General features: G+C 37.2%; 1 protein-coding gene across 2 annotated transcripts in view; it reads right to left on the bottom strand.

Moving 5' to 3' along the window:
• The window catches only part of hmcn1 (hemicentin 1), a 312,600-nt gene that overhangs the window by 94,636 nt on the left and 195,783 nt on the right, over window positions 1-22,181 (bottom strand). For both annotated transcript variants that reach the window (XM_062980741.1, XM_062980742.1), the window contains exons 36-46: window positions 19,854-19,977; window positions 18,186-18,287; window positions 15,594-15,770; window positions 13,996-14,147; window positions 12,965-13,088; window positions 11,445-11,620; window positions 7,982-8,078; window positions 6,531-6,653; window positions 5,491-5,652; window positions 3,830-4,111; window positions 1,234-1,401 (exon numbers count right to left, since the gene is read on the bottom strand). In XM_062980741.1, coding sequence (XP_062836811.1) covers window positions 1,234-1,401; window positions 3,830-4,111; window positions 5,491-5,652; window positions 6,531-6,653; window positions 7,982-8,078; window positions 11,445-11,620; window positions 12,965-13,088; window positions 13,996-14,147; window positions 15,594-15,770; window positions 18,186-18,287; window positions 19,854-19,977 — 1,687 coding nt within the window. The remainder of the gene's footprint in view (window positions 1-1,233; window positions 1,402-3,829; window positions 4,112-5,490; window positions 5,653-6,530; window positions 6,654-7,981; window positions 8,079-11,444; window positions 11,621-12,964; window positions 13,089-13,995; window positions 14,148-15,593; window positions 15,771-18,185; window positions 18,288-19,853; window positions 19,978-22,181) is intronic.

Here is a 22,181-nt window from a genome sequence, read left to right as displayed (position 1 = left end):
GCTTATTTCCAATACCGTGTGTGTGTGTGTGTGTGTGTGTGTGTGTGTGTGTTTAGGCAAAACATTAGAATATTTAGGGGACAATATATCACAATATTCCTTAGTTAATTTAATAGTAATGAGGCAACGTGGCCATGATTTTGTACCCTGTATCCCACCCCATCTTAGAATATTCAAGATTTGAAGAGAATTCCAAGTTTCTCGTGAAAATTGAAGTTCCAGGAATTCATAGGTTGGCGTTATAGCATTTTCTACAAAATAATATCAAAGTTGTTCAACTACGTCATGTGGATTCATCTCCAGGACACTAAGAAGCATGAATCACTACTAAGGTTTTGTAAATATGGCTTGAAAATTCACTAATATTTTATTTTCCTTTGACAAAAGATCATTTTCTATCACTTTTGAGTAACACACTGAAACAATGCAGAAGGATTTTTTTTATTAGCATCTTTCAGCATCTTGTCAACTTAGGAAAGTGTGGTGAAATAATGTACCCGACAGATAACCATTTCCACTACAGTTGCTAAGTCCAGAGTTTGGGAACATTGCTTCTCTAGTCCACAACACTGAGAACATGCTAACTGGGGACTCATAGGACCTCATCACATGAGCTGTTGAAATCGCTGAGTATAGTCGCAAATCACAGTGATCCTAGTGGTGTTCACCCAGGGAGCGTGGGGACCTGTTGCCCTGCACCATCCCAGCTTTACCCTACCTCATAATAAATAAAATAATAAAACTTTATTTTTATCCCACCCTCTCTCCCCAGAAGGATTCATCAAAGAGAGTTAAATGTCAATCAGCTGCCTGTCCCCATGAATTCCTATGAAAAAATGGGATGCCTCCATCTTTCGCCACCGGCTATTTTTTGGCGATGGCAGAGGTTATTTGCCAGTTTTGCTACGGAGCTATTATGGAAGTACTTCTCCAGAGTGTGATGGGAACCATCAGGCTCCATGGCAAAACCATGAAAAAAACCCTGCCGCTGCTGAAAAATAGCCTATGTGAAGAGGTTCTTAGCTTGACGATATATCAATGGCATGTTATAAAAGAGTTAGGGCTCCTAATACAGACAATTCATTGGCACCTATTTCCTTATATTTCATTATACCATAATTGAGCACAATATATATATATATATATATATATATATATATATATATATATATATATATGTCATTTACATCTAAGAGAAAAACCAAGCCCTTCTACTTTAATATCTCCCCTTACCTGACAAGACTCTTACAGAGCTACTTGGCAAGATAGGTTGCCCATACTTCAGCCATGTTATTGTTGGATGGGGAATTCCTGAGGCTTCGCAAATCAAGGTGACAGGATTTTTCTCCACAACACTAATACTTTCAGCCACGGACAATTCACCCACAATACTTGGTGGTACTGTAAGGAAAGCCCAGACAAACAGAAACAAGGTACATGAGAAAACATTGTCCAAGCAATAAACATCTGAATACTGTTTTTGACTAAAATATTTAATGAAGACTAATGGTAAGTAGAAAAACACTTAAGGCCAGTTAAAGTAACTAGAGCTTAAAATTGTGTCATAGAAGCATAAAATCATAGAATCATAGAGTTAGGAGAAACTTGTGGGTCATCCAGTCCAACCCGCTACCAAGAAGCAGGAGAACCGCATTCAAAGAACCCTGCAACAGTTGCCCACCCAGCCTCTGCTTAAAAGCCTCCAAAGAAGGAGCCTCTACCATACTCCATCGCAAAGAGCTCAACTACTGAGCAGCTCTCACAGTTAGGAAGTTCTTCCTAATATTCAGGTGGAATCTCCTTTCCTGAAGTTTGAAGCCATTCTTCCGCATCCTAGTCTCCAAGGCAGCAGAAAACAAGCTTGCTCCCTCCTCCCTATGACTTCCCATCACACATTTGCACATTATTTCTTGGATTGGTATGAACACGTTTCTAAGCTATCAAATATTCCCTGTAGATGGATTTAAATTTAATCCATTTTAATTTTGTGGAGAAATCAAATTTTGCTCCCCATCAGCAACAGAAATAGGGTTGTTGTATGTTTTCCGGGCTGTATGGCAATGTTCTAGCAACAGAAATGTCACTACTTGCAGCAATAAGTGCTTCTAAGTTGGTGATGGCTCAAATGTTGCAGGATTTCATTGGACAATGCCTAGGCTACCTTTTAAAAATATCTTTGTTTTTAAAATGTTAAAAGTAGATTACACAACACTATTTTCTTTAAGCAAATAGCAATATGTCTAGTGTGAAGGTGCTGGTGGATACTTTTGCCCTGGCTTCTCTCTCCATTATTGCACATTTCCATCCTTTCTTCCTCCCCACTCATCTTCTATAAAAGTTATTTCGATGTAAACCTATTATTTTCATCATCTATTATCATTGGCCAGGCTGATAGAATTGAATCCCGATAGTATCTGGAAGACTCCCAGGTGTCTCATTTTAGCTTTAGAAGATGTCACTCCTAAAGATTGAAATTTCAGGAAATTCTGAAGACATGAAAGGGTAATTAAAAAAATATTGAAAAATGGAATATTAGTACCATGTATAGATTGAAAGTCATTCTATTGCTTTAGGAATATAAAGTTCATTATGTATAACTTGTTTTGGCATAAAATTGCCATAGTTAAAAGTTTCTTCTGAATATAAATACAAACTGAACTCACTTTTATTTTTTCTTTCTTTCACTACCTAATGGAGCTAAAATATCCTGAACTCTATGGAATATCTGGAACATAAGGAATCTCTTTGTTTTGAGGAGTAGGCAAAAAGCCAATTAAAACAGAAAAGAAGACCAGCATAAGTAAAAGAAAAAAAGTATTTCCTACATAGTGCCAATGAAACAGATGCTAATTTCTATTTTAAAATGAACAAAAGAAAAAAAGCGCAAAAATTGTAATAATGTGATGTTGCAGAGTGTCTTGAGATAAATGTTTTTGTTTTAAACAATTTTTTTAAATTATTTGGGGCATTAAATATTTTCTTCATTATTCAAAAAAATCTACATATGCTTTTTAATATCTAAAATGAAATAATTCATACTTTATCCTTTTTTCTGGAAAATGAGTTCTGGCTGATAATTACCATATGTCCCCAAATATTTGGATACAGTTGAATACAATTCATCTCCTCTATGGTAATATAGATGTTCATAGTTTTAGCCATTGTCTGTAGAAGAGACATTTTGAACTTGACTCCAACAACACATTGATCACTGTCCTGGACTTAGGGCGAGGAGAATTGTGAAAGATATTTGCTTCCTTTATTTGCTTGATAAAAACTCTGAATGTCTTCCAAAGCTAGTAAAATATTAGCATAAGCTGTTCCAAATCTTATTGAGTTACTTTATGATTTCCTCACTTTTAAAAAAGTAATTTGGCAATTCGACTGCCTTTTAGAGAACTAAATTTCTGATGACTATGATCATGGTTCATATTCTTGCTAGGAATAGACTCTGTGTCTAGGACAGATTCACATTTCACATATTTGTAAATAAAGTTATATTTTGAATAGATTAAGTAATTCTTCTTATAATGTAACAGAAGACTAGCAGTGACCACACAACCAAGGACATAGAAACTATAAAGAAACAAAAGTATCCCATGGTAGGTTTTCTCTTTTTCTTCAAGAACTATACAACTCTTACTTATTATGTCATGCCTTCCCTTTGCTAGCAGAAATCCAGACACAACTTTACTAAGTAGCCTTCTTTATTTCACTTAGAGTTGCAACATGGAATAGGCCTACTTCAGATAATACTACAGAATAGCTCCTTTAAGGCTAACATCCACCATTTTGCAACTGTTCTGTGGCACAAATTTTCCTTGCTTACCATGAACACTTAAATCATATTTCCTGTCGGTCAGTCCTGCCACATTCACAGCAACGCATACATAGCGGCCTGTATCCGAGACTTGAATGTTTTTAAGCTGAAGACTGTGTCCTTCGTTGAGTATTTCAGCTCTTCTCCCACTCACCAATGGCCGGCCATCCTTCATCCAGCTGACAGCTGGAATTGGAATACCTTCTGCCTTGCATTCTAAGGAAAGGTTATTACCACGGATGACCATTACATCTGATTGTTGGTTTCCACTGTCTAATATAGTTGGCCGAACTATTAAGAGAAACAAAACATTCCAAATATTAGCATCAAGAGTTCAGCTTCTGGAAGACTAACCAAGTGTGATATAGGAAATTCATGATTGGACCTCCTGATTTTTTCTCCTTGAAGAAAAAACATATGTTGGTTAGAGAGAGGTAGTAGATCTGTGTAAAGGATGTGGCACCGATGGGGCAGTTTAACCATTTCTTTTTGTGCCAATTTCTGAATGTACAATCCTGCAGTATCTGCACAAGTAAAACATAAACTTATATAATGCCTGTAAGTCCTCCGTTAGAGAGTTAGCATCAATCCTAAGTTGTGGTTTTTAATATAATAATAATAATAATAATAATAATAATAATAATAATAATAATAATAGGCCGGGCTGTGGCGCAGCTGGTTAGCAGCCAGCTGCAACAAATCACTTTGACAGAGAGGTCATGAGTTCGAGGCCAGCCCGGTGCCTGCGTCCGTCTCTTTCTCTGTTCTATGTTATGGCATTGAATGTTTGCCTTATATGTGTAATGTGATCGCCCTCAGTCCCCTTCAGGTTGAGAAGGGCGGAATATAAATACTGTAAATAAATAAATAAATAAATTGCATTTCATCAGTGGATTTTAGCTAGTATTTTAACTCTGTTCTATTCTATGCCTTTTAATGGTGTTTATCTTGTTTTAATGATGCTGTATCCCAACTTGAGTTGTAGGGAGAGGCAGGTTTTCCACAGGAAACCCAGATCAGCTCTGTGGTCATTCTGCAACACACAGAGCTGATTCTGAGCAACGCAGGCCAAGACTACTTACTATGATGAGCTTGACTCATGTCTTCTGAAGTTGCTGAATACTTTGCCATCCGTTTACCTTAACAATAACTCATGGGTACCAAAATGTCATCGGGTACTCATCAGCACATGGAATAACAATATCCAGCAGGCTGGGTAGATTGGAGAGGGGGAGTGGGAAGAGGGGAGAGCTGATCCTCCTCTCTCCAACTCCTCTTCCTCCATCTCCAAGGACACCACTAAAGTAAGTTGGCAAGATTTGAGTTGTTGATATGTGGCAGTGAACTAGTTTTGTCACCGCTCACTCATCCATGTGGCTGCCATACAGCTGTCAGGCCAATTCATGGCCTACTGGTGTAGCTGCCATGCCACTCCCAAGCCAAATTGGAGGTTGACTGTAAAGTTTTTCCCCAATGCCAATCCAGAGTATCTTATTCTTGGCTGTTGGGTAATTGCCCTATCAAGATGGACTGAGACATTTTTTTCTCCTGTTTCAGGATAAATTCATTGCCATTATTTGATTGAAATCACTGTTCTGTCTGTCTGGGTTCGACACAACTATTGTTTCTCAACCAAGCAACACCACTGGCAATTCTGTATGGTGACCTACCATAGACTACCAAATTATATTCTTTCTTTGCCGATCCAGCTACATTTGAAGCCATACAAACATAGGAGGCTGCATCTGATTTTTCAGCAATAGAAACTTGCAGTTGCCTTCCTCCAGATAACACCCGAACTCTACCTGTAGGGTCAAGCGGAAGTGGAGAACCTGCAAGAAAAATATTCTCTCAAATATTTTTAAAGCAATTCTACAAAGCATATGTTACATATACCCGGGGGGTCTCTGAAAATGACTGTTCACAGCTAGATGAAATATCAGCTTAGTGAGACCAGTTATGAATCAGCCGCATATCTCTGAACACAACAGCTTTACTTGTTCTGATAAAATAAACCAAAGGATTGCTATTAACAATATGTTCCCATTACATCTGAACTGGAAATAGTAATTAGTGGCTTCCAAAAAGTTTTGAAGTAGGTACCAACTTTAATCCAAGCTTTAATTATAGTGTCACTGGGTAATGATAGTCAACCAGAAAACTGTCTAAAGTTATATTTATCAGTGGTTTACTGCCATGCTTACTTGCTCTTTTGAAAATAATATTCGACTAAGTACAGGAATCTCACCTGCATCTCACATTAAAATGTGATCATCTGAATTTTTCTATTATGTACCAGTCATATTTTCTGGGCCAGCTAAAATCCTGGCTGCATCAGCTTAAAACAAAACACTTCAAAGCACCTTCTCTTAAAGCAAAGGTCATTTTATAATCCAGTGTTTGAAATGATTATTACGTTATAGTAACCACATACAGTATATACTGTTTAGGAGACCGGATAAGATGGTTTTGGCTTGTGTTGGCAATGTTCTTTTCAAAATTTCATGGAGGATGTGGCTTTGAAAGCTTTTAATCCTGTTGCTTTAAATTTAATTATTTTCATGTTTTGATGCTATATGGAAGCATCTCAGAGATCTTTGCTATAGGGCAGGTATGATGATGGTGATGATGATGATGATGATGATGATGATGATGATGAAAGCAAAACCGAGCCAATAGGACAACTGTCACAGAGAGAGATGGGACTTACCATTCTTTCTCCAGCTGAGAGCTGGTGGTGGGATTCCACTGGACTCGCATATCATACTTATAAGGTTTCCTTCAATTACATTCAGCTGAGTGAGCATGTCTGAACTGTAAATACTTGGAGGCACTGCAGTTGGTAAACATCAAAAACAACTAATAATATTTGCTGCAACTCTTTCAAATGGAGTGAATTAACACTAGCAAAGAATCCAATAAAAAACCTAAACCAAATACTTCACTTTGTGTCAAAAACTGAATGCCTTATAGTTTAAAAGTGAGAATTTGATATGTTACTTTGTGCAAAATATTTCAACAATGTGCAAAATAGGAGCAGAACATTTCCATCTGACCCACTCTGTCTTTATATTTCAAACAAAAAAGGCATGCCTAAACCTTAGAGTTGGCATCAGCTAGGCTTTACTGTGCATTATCTCAGCTTCAAACTTTTATTTCCGTTTTTCCAGCTTCAAAACAGGAAACTTACAAACCTCTCCAAGAAGCAAAGCCTTTAACTCACATGACTAAATACTGCCAGCTTTCAGAATTATAAATAGTTCCAGGGAATGGACTGATATTAAATTAGACAAGACACATTTCCTGGATTTGTAACACAAAAGCCTGCCGAACATTCCTTCTAGCCCCAGCATGAAAACAAATAATATATTTCTAAACAGTCAGCCACTGATTACTTTCACCAACAAATTCATGGTTTCCATTGAAACAGGGAAGAATAAACCAATTATTTCAAAATGTTTTAAATAAGATCTTAATTAGGATTAGAGAACCATAATGGTGTAATACTTGGATGAGCCCCTCGTAGACCACAATTTGAATCCCTTTTCAGTCATGGAAACGCCTGGGAAGTTAAACTCTCAGCCTTAAAGGAGGTAATGGCAAACTAAATCTTGCCATGAAAACCTTATGATGGGAACACTATTATTTGGAGTTGACTTGAAGGCACAGAATAGCAATGAGATTATCACTGGGGAGCCTTTGACTATCCAAACATATTGGACGTCAGCTCCTATAATACCTCACTATTGGCTGTACTTATTGGATATTCTGAGAGTTAGTCCAAAACATCTGGAGGACCAAGGGTCATCACTTCTGATCTAGATGCTATAAAAGACAAGCCAAAACAAGTATAACATGGGAAATATTGAATTTTATCCTGCATATTCATTTGAAAAAAAGAAGGAAATTGCAGGAGAAAAACACAATTCATTTCTTGCAAAAATCTGCATAGTAATGGAAAAGACAGAATGGGGAGAATACTGTTTGACCATTGCCAATCATAAAATCATAGCATTTTACTCAGAGCAAATACAGGCAACATAGCAAAATACCTCTGTCATTGCATTATGTACTCTATTTCTTCCCTAATCATTCATTGAGAAGTTCTAGATATAAATTTCATTGATACATGGATGCATGCTTTATGTCTACAAGTCTTACCCCATACATTGACATTGTAGTTCTTTTCCACTTTTCCAGCCACATTTGTTGCTTCACATGAGTAGCGCCCAGTGTCTTGAGCTTGTGCTCCTTTGATCTAGCAACAAAGAAGTAAACCTCTTGGCTATTATTTATGTAGAAAGCATAACACAGCACAACATGGCCTTACTGGACAAGAGATATTTGCTGCTTCAATAGTCCTCCAAAATGATTATAAGTAAGAAACATATTTGAAGCATTGTTTTGCAATCCCATTAGATACAAGACATTTGCTACAATACTTTGCCCTGATGTAGTCCAACATCTAGACCAAAGTTCTTCTGTTCACATATGCCAGTAAGTTTTGACTAACACAAAACTGGAACACTATGGTGGCCAAGACCCTTTTCATTATACTGCACTGTTATAATGCTATAACTGCCATGAAAATATCCTATTGGAATCCTGGGAACTGTAGTTAAGGAAGAGGCATTTACAATTCTTATCCAGAGAACTCTTCGGCTGTGCTAAACTATAAAGCTCAGAATTCCACAGGATAATAACATGGTGTATTCTACTATACCAGTGTAGTGTGATAAAGCTATGAAGTCATCAAGTCTCCTCTCTCCTCCAACAGCCATAAGAGTGCCCTTTATGTAATCCCAGAGGTTCAAGGACTGATTCTGATACTTTAGAAAAGGCTCACAATACCTTGCAAGTCTGCCTAGTAAATTTACTCATCAAAGCATCGAGTCATATTGGAACTGTAACTGGATAAGCCACTTTCCAAGAACCCTGAAATGGCACAAGAGCTTTCACTTCTCAGAGCTCTGTGCATGCATTGATAAGGATAGATGGCCAACCTCTACCCTCCTAAGAAATGTCTAATTTATAGCCCCAAGAGATGAACTCTAGCTACGGGTGAGTGCTTCAGTCAACTTATCTCTATAAGGTAACCTTGTGGAGGTGACTTAAGAAAGATAAAGGAGCATGCAGGAGCATGCAAGATCTAACTGAGGTGATGATGCCATGGAAAGGAACATCTTGAACTTAATAAAATCAGTAAAGAATGAAATGATAGCCATAAGGGAGGAGTTTCACTCTGGAAAAAAGTAGTCAAAGCAAAGAATAAAGAAGGACAGAATGAAGATGGAATCAGGCTCTTAGAAAAAATTAGCTGAGCGGTCTGATAGACAGAGGAGAAGAAATCTGAGACTGTCTGGAATCTCAGAAGATATCAGCAACACAGAACTTAAAAGAGTTTTGATAGATTGTGGAAAGAAAATATTAAAATTGAAATGCAGGACTTGAAGAGGGCTCACAAAATCTTCAAGCCCATAGCAGCAGCAGCAGCAGCAGCAGCAGGGACACCAAGAGACATAATTGTGGCATTCACCAGGGAAAAGGCAAAAGGATTTGATTACTGAATCTGGTGAAAAAAGAAGTTATTGGAATAAAGTGCATTCAAGAATCTCATAAAGTTAAATGAGATAAAAGACCACTGCTAGGATTCTGGCAATGGAAAGTAATGGCAGAATCTAGAGGAACAAATAAGACAAGAAGAGTTGCAATTGTAATGAATAAAAGCTTAGATATAGAAATCCTGGATCAAATTAAAGACAGGGAGGAAAGTTTTAAAATAGGGAACAAGAAATATACAATAGTTATTATATATAGCCCAAATAAGAGACAAATAAAACTAATTTTAAAAGTTTTCACGAAATTCAAAACCTTATATGAAGGAGAAATTATAGTAACAAGGGACTTCAATATAGATTTAAACAAAAACAAAACAATAATATTAAGTAAATGGGGATTAAGAAAGGGATACAAACTAATTAACAAAAACTTAAACAAGGAAAACATGAAGGAAAATAGAGAAAGAAGATAAATTGGGAGAAATCTTTAAAAGAATGGAAAAATAAAGAGAGTTAACAAACTGATGGTTAAAGACAATGATTATATGAAAGGAACAATACAAAATAAATGCTAAAGGGACCATTTACAAATCAAATAATATAAAATGAAGGGGATGAAAGAAAACAAAATGGAGAAATATAAAGAATTAGAAAGGAAATTTATACTAAAATGATATAGGACCCCAGCCCAATTATCATATATGATAAAAGGATTAAGTCCAATGTGCTGGCACTGTGGAAAAAATAAGGGATGGTACTCACATATGTGGTGGGAATGTGATGGAAATGTTCAAAAGTAACCCCCTCCTGGGAAATGATAACAAAAATCCTGGAAAAATATTTAAAATACCTATACAAGTGAATTTTGACATGATACTAATAAGAATGTTAGGAAACACAAGAATTTATGGAAAAGAACAAGAATTGTTTAAAACTATTATTCGAACTGGATGAGAAGTACTCACATGGGGTTGGAAAGATGGAAAATGTGGACGTTGGGGAACTGAAACAATTACATATATGAACAGGTTAAATTTCAAATTATGATAAGTGTAATGAAAGAAGATATGCAAGAGGATAAAATACGATGGAAAAAAACAAATGGATGACATATATTGAATGGGTAAAAAAGGATAAAGCCAATACAAATATTATAAAGAAATTAAGTGAATTGTGCACATGGCTAAAGATAGCAATAGAGAATGTAATCAAGGAGTTGGATGATCGGGGGATAACATAGTTTTATTTTTCTTGAAAATTGAGTAGTAAATGTGAATAATATAAAGGCTATATAAAAGATTAAAATACAAACAAAAGCAATGAATAATATCTAGGAATGCTGGCTACAAAATGTCTTAGGTGTACTTGCATCAAATGAAAATAAGTGCAAATACAGTAGAGTCTCACTTATCCAACACTCGCTTATCCAACATTCTGGATTATCCAACACATTTTTATAGTCAATGTTTTCAATATATCATGATATTTTGGTACTAAATTCATAAATACAGTAATTACTACATAGCATTACTGTGTATTGAACTACTTTTTCTGTAAAATTTGTTGTATAACATGATGTTTTGGTGCTCAATTTGTAAAATCACAACCTAATTTGATGTTTAACAGGCCTTTCCTTTATCTCTCTTTATTATCCAACATATTTGCTTATCCAACGTTCTGCTGGCCCGTTTACGTTGGATAAGCGAGACTCTACTGTAATAAGATTTACAAATGTCTTTACAAAAGATCTATGAGTAGCCTCAATTGAAATAAGTGTAAATATTGTAATGAAAATGTATTAAGAAGTAACGATAATAAAAACTGCCGGGGGGGGGGGGGAGCTTTCATTTCTCCATCTCACTGCTAGAGAATGATCAGAAAAATTCAATTCACAAACAAATGCCATGCAGCACTGTTGGGAGGTTGAACAGCCAACTGAAGAAACTGGAACAATGCACCTGGCTAAGCAAAGGCTTAATAGATGTTCTAGTGACATGGGACAGAATTTAGTTTCAAGGATTGAGATGACGCAGTTGAGAGTAAAACGCAGATGTGTCAAAATTTACCTTCAATATACTTCCATCTTCAGCAATGCTGAGGCCAAACTTCTTCAGCAGAGGCCGACCATCCTTCAACCACTGCAAGGTGGGAGGGGGAATGGCATTGCTCTGGCAGTGGAGCTCTAGGTTTTCTCCCATAACCAAAGAAACATTTTGTTCCTCTCCCATAATGTTAGGTGGAACTGCATGAAGAAATGTTTGGACATTTTAAATAGGCAAAGCTTCACACACACACACACTGCTTTTATTGGCATACAATAACGAAATCACAACACAGGCATATATAACAAGAGGAAGTCATGGATAAAAAGAAAACATACTTAAAAGTTACTAATCTCAAGGATAAAATTCGCAAGTCTCACAAAAGAATGCATCAGAGTTATTCAGAAGAAATTGAATTTTATAACATGCTTGCCATGGAGAAACCTGTGGAAAAAAATGGAACTCCTGTATTTCAAATGGGCAAAGCTGATTTTGGGAGTCTTTTCCAACTAACCAGGAGCCTTGTGATTATCATGAAATTTAACTCTTTCTGAACATCCTTTCAGGCATGGGAAAGTTTCTTAAAAGCAAATATGGCAAAATCATGTCCATATCCTCTTCCCATAATTCCAGGATTAAATTAACCTGGCCAGCACGCATTTTGGTGCCTCAAATTTTAGCCCTGTTTCTGGGTATATTTGATTTGCTGATTCCAAAAATGTCACCAGTTTTCCCCTAACAGCTCTAGATTTTGAGATATAGAACACTTGCTATATACCTGCTTGCTATATACAGAAAAACATGACAACTGCTTCTAAGAAACTAGAACTGATGCATATCCAATGCAATTTTCTGAATCAGTGCCTGAAATAAACCAAGAAACGAGCCTAAAAACCCAGACACCAAGGTTTGCTTTTGGTATAATTATTATAATGTTAAAATTATCCAGCAAGAAATTTTGTTTGCAACATTATGAACATTGGCAGAGAAATGCGGCTAATCCCGATTTTCTGCTACTCGCAACACCAATGACTATGTTGCTGGAAATACCCTTTGCTGAAATTTCCTGCAGAGGTATGGATTCCCAGCTCTTATTCAAATTGTATCAGGTATCAAATTAAACTAGAATAAAATGGGAAACACCAGCCATCAATGGATTTCAACTGGTTACCTATGACTGTCAGCATGTTCTCCTTTACTAAAAGGAAAGAGCAACATTTAAATGCCTCTTGGATATATATGGGGGTGTGAGAGGAGAAATCCTTAGAACTGTATTTTAGGATTCTGAGAAAAAAGCAAATAAAGACTTGTTTCCATTAATTCATCATTGTGAGCTTATTTTAATTCCAAGATCTTTTAGATCTGACATTAAAGAGCACTAGGTCCTGACATACAATAGTCCTGAAAGAATTCCAACATTTTATTCATTGTGGTAAAGGCACCAATAGAATCTCTTTTAGGAATCTCAAATTCATCAACAAATATATCATTGCTTGTATTATTTTTCAGTTTGCACATTGAAGGTAACTGTGAGGGATCCTCACCGTGAACTTTGAAATCAATATCTCTTTGTTTTTCCCCTGCTGCATTTACCGCAACACACGTGTATTTTCCTGTGTCACTGATCTGGGCACTTGTCAATGCCAGAATGCGACCTCCTGAAAGAATCTAAAAAGGGACTAAAATGGTCATAAATAGCATATATCCAGTAACCGGTAGGCAACATGTAGCTGACAAGCATAAACATATATTAACTTGCATTAATAACATGATCAAATTAATTTTGTGATGTAATATGTTTTGGTCACAATAGCTCCACTCATAATCTAAAATCATTGTTTATTATTCTTCATCTTGAAATCCAAAAATGAAATGCTCCAAAATCTAAAATAGTTTACATGGATGGGTGAGATAGTGACACCTTTGCTTTCTGATGATCCAGTGTTCACAAACTTTGTATCATGCATAAACGTTATTAAAAATATTATGTATAAAATAATCTCCAAGATAACAGTCTTGATAGCTAGGAAATAAACATGAATTTTGAATTTAAACTAATATATTTCATTACATATATGCAAATATTCCATAATATGGGAAAAAATCCAGAATCCAAATAAGGGTGTTTGAAAAAGAACTCATTTTTAATGTATTTTACATTAAAACTAGGGAGTTCTTTTTCAAACACCCTGTATTTCTGGTCCCAAGCATTTCAGAAAAGGAATACTCAGCCTGTATTATTTATTAAAGCTTCAAGTTGACAGAAACAGGCTATACCAAGCAGCATTCATAAACCACCACATCCACTTGGAGGGCAAGATCCAGAAATGCCCCTTTATTACACAAAAGTTCAATATATACATTTCACTGTAACAGGGATGGAATCATGTGGTATTCCAGTTGTTGCTGGACTGCAGTTATCAGCCCTCCTCCCAAATGGCTATACTGACTAGGACTGTTCAAACTTGCAACATAACATCTAGAGGTTATCATTCTCTCTGAACTGTTGTTGATATAAAATGGTTTAAACAAATATGGGAGAAATGCATACACATACACATTGGTATCCAAATACCTGGAGTCCATTTGAAAAACTAGAAACAGGGCTGCCATCTTTCAGCCAGGTCAGAATGGGAACAGGGATTCCACGGGCTTCACATTCCAACCGTACGGGATTATTAACCACAACAGTAACCATTTCATTGCTGCCAGAAATGGAAGGCGGAACTGAAAAATGAAAGAAAGGGGAGTGGTATTAAATGGTGAGAAAAGATGCATGACTCATGTCTATACTGTTTCATATACATACTCCTGAATAACTTATGAATATATATATATATATATATATACACACACTAGCTTTGCCCGGCCACACGTTGCTGTGGCTTATGGGAATCCTTTGTTGGCCAGGTGGAATAGCAGTGAATAGCCTTGCAGTCTCAAAGCCTGGCAGTTTTCTGGAGTAGCTGGAGCTTTTTGTTGTATGAACTTAGAGGCATAGATGAGGGGTTGTGCTGCCAAGTTTAGTGTTTCTGGGATGTGTAGTTTTGTTGTTTTGTCCTGGGCCGAAATTTCATTACCCTTTTATATATATATATATAATTTATCTGTCCTCACTGGGGCAATGCACAAAAGATTAAAACATTTTAAACTTTACATCCACATATAAAGCATTTTAAAATAGATTGAGATAACTCCTTAACAAATCTTTCAGAAACCAGAGATAGTTAAACCAGCCTAAAGTGTGTTCAAAATATATCTGACCTTTGTCACCCAATCCTTTGATTGTGAAAGGTAGAAAAACAAACCAACAATATAGGAGCTTCACATACTGCTGGCTATAGTGACAGAGATTTGCTTGTTTTATGAATTACTGGTTTAAAATGGTTTCACCCTTTTAAAAGAAATCATACAATCTATCAAAATATTTCAACTTTGCTTCCCCAGAGACTTAGAACTACAGACAATACCCTTGGACTAAAACATTTCTTTGAAATTAATGGCTATCTGGAGTTAACAGTTTCTGGCTATGTCTTGCACCACAAGCAACACCCAAAGAAATATATTGCTCAAGGTCATCACCGGAGAATTAATGTCAGAAACAAATATGTGTAATGCAATGTGAGAAGATAACCTTTACAAACCAGCATACCAGTTTTCAGTAATAAACGTGGAGGGTGCAGAAGCACAAAAGCCTGAAGCTGTTGCAGCTCATACATCTAAAGGCAAACTGTAGTTTGTTGTTTTGAACTAAATCAAATTGGCAGAAAACAAACCCAAATTTGTATCGGTGTTGCCCGCTGGAATTGAAAATATGATTTGGGTCTTAAAAAATGAAGACAGCTTGATTTAAATAAGGGAAGCCATAAAATAATATCTGTTTGCTGAAACACCAAACACCAAAGTCTGAGACCTTTCTTCCAGACTTTGCTCTGCTGTGCTGTTCTGTCAAGCAAACACTTCATTTGAGGGTCTTCTCATTCTGAGTTATGTCACTGCTACAAAACTATTTTTCTTTTTTCTTTTACAAGTCTCTGTGGAAAATGGTTTTTAGTGAGTACCTGGAAGGTATGAAATGAATGCAATAAATCTTGAAAAGTGCAGGTGGAATGCAGTGACCTGTTCCATTGCTCTTTTCAAAAATCTATCTGTTTTATGAAAAGCAATATTTACCATGCACCTGAAGACTGTAGAACAGCTCGGCCACTCCTGCAGCATTTGATACTACACATTTGTAAATGCCAGTATCTGAGATCTGGGCATCATCTATCTGTACAACTTGCCCTCTGTTTAGTAAAGTGATGCTGGCACTAGGGGTCAGAGGACGGCTATCTTTGTACCACGTGATAACTGGAAAGGAAAATAAAAGACAGCAAGTGAAAAGGTGCACTGGTAAAATAAGATTAATTCTTTTTGCATTAATCTAAACAAGTGGCTATGAGAAGGCATGAACTCTAGTAGATTTTTAAAATAATTTGTTAACATTTGTTAAGAGTTGTTCAGATACAAAACAGGAATTTTGTATGGATCTAAATCACCCAATGGCCCACATGTGAAGAAAAGTGAGAGGTGAAAAGACAGGGAGAACTTAGATAAAGAGAAAAGGAATTCCTTCATACTTCTGAATTTCAAACAATCCTAACAATTAGAGACAAGCTGCTCACCTGGCAGTGCTTTTCATGTTAGATCACAAAACCCATTATGTGTTTTGAATCTGAACTAAAGTATCAAAAGTGCTGAACCTGTTTTGGGGATATGGTTCAGCACCCTGGGTAATTCAAATAAAGAAGAGATTCAAACTGCCACCATCAACACTGACATAGAAGTTACTAGCCACCTCGGCCACCATTTTACCGACTCAAACATTGTCTGTGAGTCATTGTCTTGCTCTCCTCATTAGATAATCTACTATCCTTTCACACACATATTGTATAATCATCATCATTGGCTATCTCTCATGACCAAGCATGATTGCCTTCCAAGTGTAGGGTTTTAGTAGTGGGTCTGTAGGTGACTGTAGAGACCTATTCTTGATCCACATGTTCCTTCACAGTGTAAAGGCAGTCCTGACAAGGGTTGGCTGGACGCACTTTCTTCTTGACATGTTTCTCCCTTTGCCCTCCATTTAGCCTCTTCAAATGCCATAGCATTGTTGGTTACAGCTGACCTCCAGTAAGAATACTCAAGGACCAAGGCTTCCCAGTTCTTGGTGTCTATGCCACAATTTTTAAGGTTAGCTTCAAGCCCATCTTTAAATCTGTCCACTAGCATTCCATTTTCCATTCTTGAGTTGAGAGTATAGTAACTGCTTTGAGAGATGGTGATCTGGCATTCGGACAACATGGCCAGTCCAGCAAATTTGACAGCAGAGAATCATTGGTTCAATGTTCATGGTCTTTGCTTCTTCCAGATTGCTGTTGCACTAGAGCCCTGAAACACCTTTTTCACCACAAACCACACTCTGTCCAAGTAATCAAGTAAGTAAAAATTTATTAAGAGAAGAGTATATAAAAATAGGGAAATCTTCAAAGGAGTTATATCCAAGATAGCCAAAATCCTTTCAAATCCACAGATATATCCATAAATGTGATAGCATGAATACAAGGCAGGCAACCTATGCCACATACAAAACTAGAAACAGGAACAAACTTAGAAACTTGAATACATGAATCCCAAAATGTAGAACCAGGAACCAAGAGCTGTTCACCTGAATACAACATTGCTCTCACAAAGGATTGTACCATCAGAAAAACACTTAAAAGGCCTCACTCTCTCCTGTGACATCATTCTTCACACACTTGCTTTTCCTCTCTAAACCACTGGGAAAAGCAAGCCTGTCTCAGTTGTACTCTCTGCCTCCAAAATTCCAGGCGCCTTGCTCTGGATAAACATTCATGCCCCACACTTCTCTCAGCTGGCAGATTACTATGAGAATTGATATCGCTTTCTCCAGTCTCGTGGGACCTGCCAGGAGATTCCAAAATAACTGTCTCCAGGCCACTTCTATCCTTCTCTGGGCCCTCTGAAACTATCCCAGCACCCAGTTCCTTATCTTCTGAGCACTCAGAATCTGACCAGGCTTTAACAAATGCTGACATTTGTCCACCTATCTTCCCAAAAGATTTGCAGGATTTTTCGTGGCAACGTTGATTGAATCATTCCAGAAATTGAGTGTGATTCACATATGATGGTTCACACTGATCACTACCATAATTTGGGTGCATTTCAGCTACAATATATGCCACATAAAAATATCCTTTTGCTCGTCCCTCCAAGGAACTAAAGTGAGTTCAAGACATTCATGAAAGTGCAAAGAACCAACATCTTGCTGTCTTACTTTTTGGAATGAGACATCACAACTCAAGCACAGACAAAACCGTTTGCTAACACTTTAATGGAGCCAGTTTTAAGAGCTGAGTAAACAAGTCAACATCTAATCCAGCTCCATGCGGGGACATGAGAGAAGCTTCCCACAAGGATGGTAAAACATCAAAACATCCGGGCGTCCCCTGGGCAACGTCCTTGCAGACGGCCAATTGTCTCACTCCAGAAGCAACTCCGGTTGCTCCTGACACGAAAAAAAAAATCTCTTTTTTATAGGATGAGAAAAATTATAAGAAATCAGAAGTTGGGAAATGCGGATCAAAAATAGAAGCAAACACAGTTGTTCTGGTCCAGAATAACGAGATACAAAATAGCCCTTTCCCCATGTGTTAACTTCAAACACTTTAAATTATGGAAAACAATTTATGCAAATGTCTATACCTGGTAACGGATTTCCAGATGCTTTGCACTCCAACTGTATTGGATTGTTCATAATCACAGTCTCATTTATCATCTTCCCTGCGTCCTTCAGACTGGGTGGCTCTAGAAGCAAGCAGAATATTAAGATCTCAGTCATTTAGCCACCCACATGCTACCTTTCTGTAAACTAAGCTGTATTCTATTATTATCAGTATAAAATTGAACTTTTGAAAAGTTCTCAAAAATTAGATTATACTAACCCAAGAAAAGCCCAGGCATAATAAAACTTTTTCCTGAAGCTTAGAGTACACAAAAACTGAACAATTTCCCTTTTCTCCTTTCCTCTGGAATACTTCTGAATTTCTGGTGCTCCACATCACAAAAACATGGGAACACAAAACAAAACTCACTGTAACCATGAAAGATAGAATATTAATTGTAAACAAGTTAAATTCTTGTACAAAAAAACTGCTTTTAGGTAAGCTAGCCTTCATCAAGGGAAAACCTCTAGCTGTCAAATATGTTCTGGGTCTGTAGAGGAACTATTTGTTTTTTTCAATTTCTGACAAGTTCACCAAATGATATTTGACTACACCCATAGAATTCAGCTAAATATTGATATATTTGCAATGTTGAATGGAAACCTAACTAAAAACCAAAAGGCCACATTCTAAAGTATATGGAAGGTGACAGATCTCTAATATACCCAGTTTTTCAATGGAGAAAGACTATAGAAATTTGTTCATTTTGGTAATACTTGTCACAGAACTTTACAACTGTTTTGCTTCCCTTGCCAGGGAAAGAATCATGGTTGAGTTCCAGACTAGCAACGTTGTGTGATGGACAGCATGGCCACCCATCACTGAACTGCCCCTTTAGCATCCTAGGATGCGAAAAAAATGTGGTGAGGTTCTTAATCAAGTAGACATTTCCAAATTTTAGTTCTCCAGGTGTTTTGGACTTTAACTTTAATAAACTCCAGCCATCTTGGCCAATTGTCCAAAATTCTAGAAGCTCAAGTCCAAAACCTGTGGAAGGCCAAATTTTAATCTGCCATCCTCATTAGACAACAGCATATCTGTATCTATTTGAAAAACATCTGTGAAAGTCCAGAAAATATCACACTCACAAGAAATCCTATTCTCCCCCATTTGTTGTTCTTATCTTTTCATACTTGTGCTGACCTTAAGGTGAACCTATTACAGGGTTTTCTTGGCAAGTTTTGTTCAAAAGAGCTGTGCTATTGCCTTCCTCTAAGGCAGAAAGAGCTCACCCAGTGGTTTTCATGGCTGGGCAGGTATTTGAACCCTGGTTTCCAGAGTCAAAGTCCAACACTTAAACCACTACACCATGATGTCTCGTATTCTCCAGCGTACTTGAAGCTTAACTATAAGTGTATTATTTGTGAAGGTGATAATATGAAAAGATAACACAATACAATAATTCAAGATGTTTGCAAAGAAAAATAAAAAAAATTGGCACATGTGGACATCTGAGGCACCTTCTATACAGTCATATAAAATCCAGATCATCTGCTTTGAACTGGATTATATGGCAGTGTAGACTCATATAATTCAGTTCAAAGCAGATAATGTGGATTATCTGCTTTGAAAACCTGGATTATATGGCAATGTAAAAGGGTGAAGCTAGCAAAATTAATAAACTATGTTCGGTCAGGAAAAACATTACCATATACATGCAGACGGACATGATACTGGGCTTCCCCAGCTGCATTTGTCGCTACACAGGTATATCTGCCAGCATCTTCCATTAGGGCCCTGGGAAGCTGAAGGATGCGCCCTGAGGATTCTAGCTGCTCCAGAACAAAAGAAAATAAAGAAAAAAACACATTCACTGATCTATATGCAGCCACTGAGATTTCCAAGAAAAACTAACAACAACAACAAAAAAATCATAGTAGCAGGTCCTTCCATAAATTACTGTATCTTCCATGAAAATATAGTAATTTGTGGGAAAACCTATTATTATAAACATTTTTATAATAAATATTTAGGTGGTAATGTAATGAAAATTGTTATGCACTTATATCATTTATATCTGTGTTCTTCTTTACTTTTTGTGAATTGGATTGCATTTTACTGAATTTATTGTATATTATTGAATTTAATTTTAAGAAACATTTCACACAAAAAGAAACCAATTGAACAGATATACGCGATTAACAAATGCCGTCATTCCAAATGTATCTGCTAGAGTTGTATTATTGAACTTTGAGTTCAGTTATTTAGATAAATTATGAAAAATGAATAACTACTGTATGTACTCATATACAAATCAGTCTCATGTGTTGATTGAATATTTTTTTTCGGTCAATGACCAGCAGTCTCAAATATAAGTAAAGTACAGGTTTGGATTTTGATTTGATCTGCAGGTAAGTCAAGGATCATTCTGTGAAAAGGGGGAAGGGCCACATTGCTTCAAGGGACCTTGCACCCTACTGCCTCTATTTTCCATAGAGCCAATCTAAAACACCCAAAAGTAATGTTGCAACCAAGAAAGTAGCAGGGATTGATGAATCTTATAAGTTCTCCCACAACAGATTAAGCGCTCACCTTTTACCATTCAGAAAAAAGACAGAGGTACAGAACAGGAAGGTTTTTTAAAAATAAACTCGACACAAAAGCAGGTGGGAGCGAATGGTTTGGGACCCACCTACCTTAGAGACCGCATCTCCCCCTATGAACCTGCACACTCTCTTCGCTCTTCGGGGGAGGCCCTCCTCTCGCTTCCACCACCTTCGCAATCGCGGTTGGTGGCGATGAGAGAGAGGGCCTTCTCCGTCGTGGCCCCCCGGCTTTGGAACTTGCTCCCTAGGGAGATCAGGCAGACCCCTACCCTACTCTCCTTCTGGAAGAGCCTAAAAACCTGGCTCTTCCAAAAGGCCTTTGAGGATTAATCTTTGTAGGTTGATTCATCTGCCCACTCAACAATAGGATGCCTGGCCATAATTACTTGCACTTTATTGATTATTTTAGCCATGAAACTACCTCTCCCATGTGATGTCTTTCTGCACTTTGGCCCAGATCTGTTTTAGCCTCCCGTTTTTAATATTTTATGCAGTATATTGATTTTTATGACTGTTTTACTGACGTTGATGTCTTATCGATGTGAAAAATTGTTTTTATTGTTTTATCGCTGTTATTGTATTTTTTATGTCGGGCATGGCCCCATGTAAGCCGCTCCGAGTCCCTCCAGGGAGATGGGGCGGGGTATAAAAAAAAAGTTGTTGTTATTATTATTATTATTATTATTATTATTATTATTATTATTATTATTATACCGGCTCCAAGCCTGCGTTAATAAACGACTTAGACGAAGGGTTAGAAGGCACGATCATCAAGTTTGCAGACGACACAAAACTGGGAGGGATAGCTAACACTCCAGAAGACAGGAGCAGAAAGAGAGTGTTTATGTGGCATGCAGAGCCAGAAAGCACCCATACCTACTAGTACCTTTCTGGGCCTTCACGGTTGCGAAGCAAGGCCGCCAGCAAACGCAATGAGTCTTCAAGCCCAGCCAGGTAGGCCTTTGACTCCCCAGATGAAGGTGAGGCAAACCCTGATTAAAAGCCTCCTTAAATCACATGCCAGGAAGGGGATCCTTTGTGGAACCCCCCCCCCCAATAATGGTTAGAAAGAAAACGGATATTTCGGCATCAAAACACGAAAACAAATATCTATCCTACCAATTTCGGGAGGCTCTGTAAAAATGGATCGGGGGCCCCACCAAAAGCCAGGACACAAAAGGTTTATTCTGAATGCACAATAATAGTATTTATATTGACCCATGAATAAGTCCATTATGCAGGCTTTTGTACCGATTTTTGGGCTACAATTTCTAGACTTATATACATGAATATATACAGTATATTTCACTTACAATCTTGGTTTTAGTATTCTTTTAAAACTGGGTGACTTGTGATAACAGTATTGATGACCAAAGGCTTGATCAGAATTTATGGCTCAGTCTTACCAACATTTTAGAGACTGAAATGAG

Source organism: Anolis carolinensis, chromosome 4, assembly GCF_035594765.1.
Source record: "Anolis carolinensis isolate JA03-04 chromosome 4, rAnoCar3.1.pri, whole genome shotgun sequence".
Taxonomy (NCBI): domain Eukaryota; kingdom Metazoa; phylum Chordata; class Lepidosauria; order Squamata; family Dactyloidae; genus Anolis; species Anolis carolinensis.
Note: the sequence above shows the minus strand (reverse complement) of the source record. Positions and strands in the feature narration are given on the sequence as shown.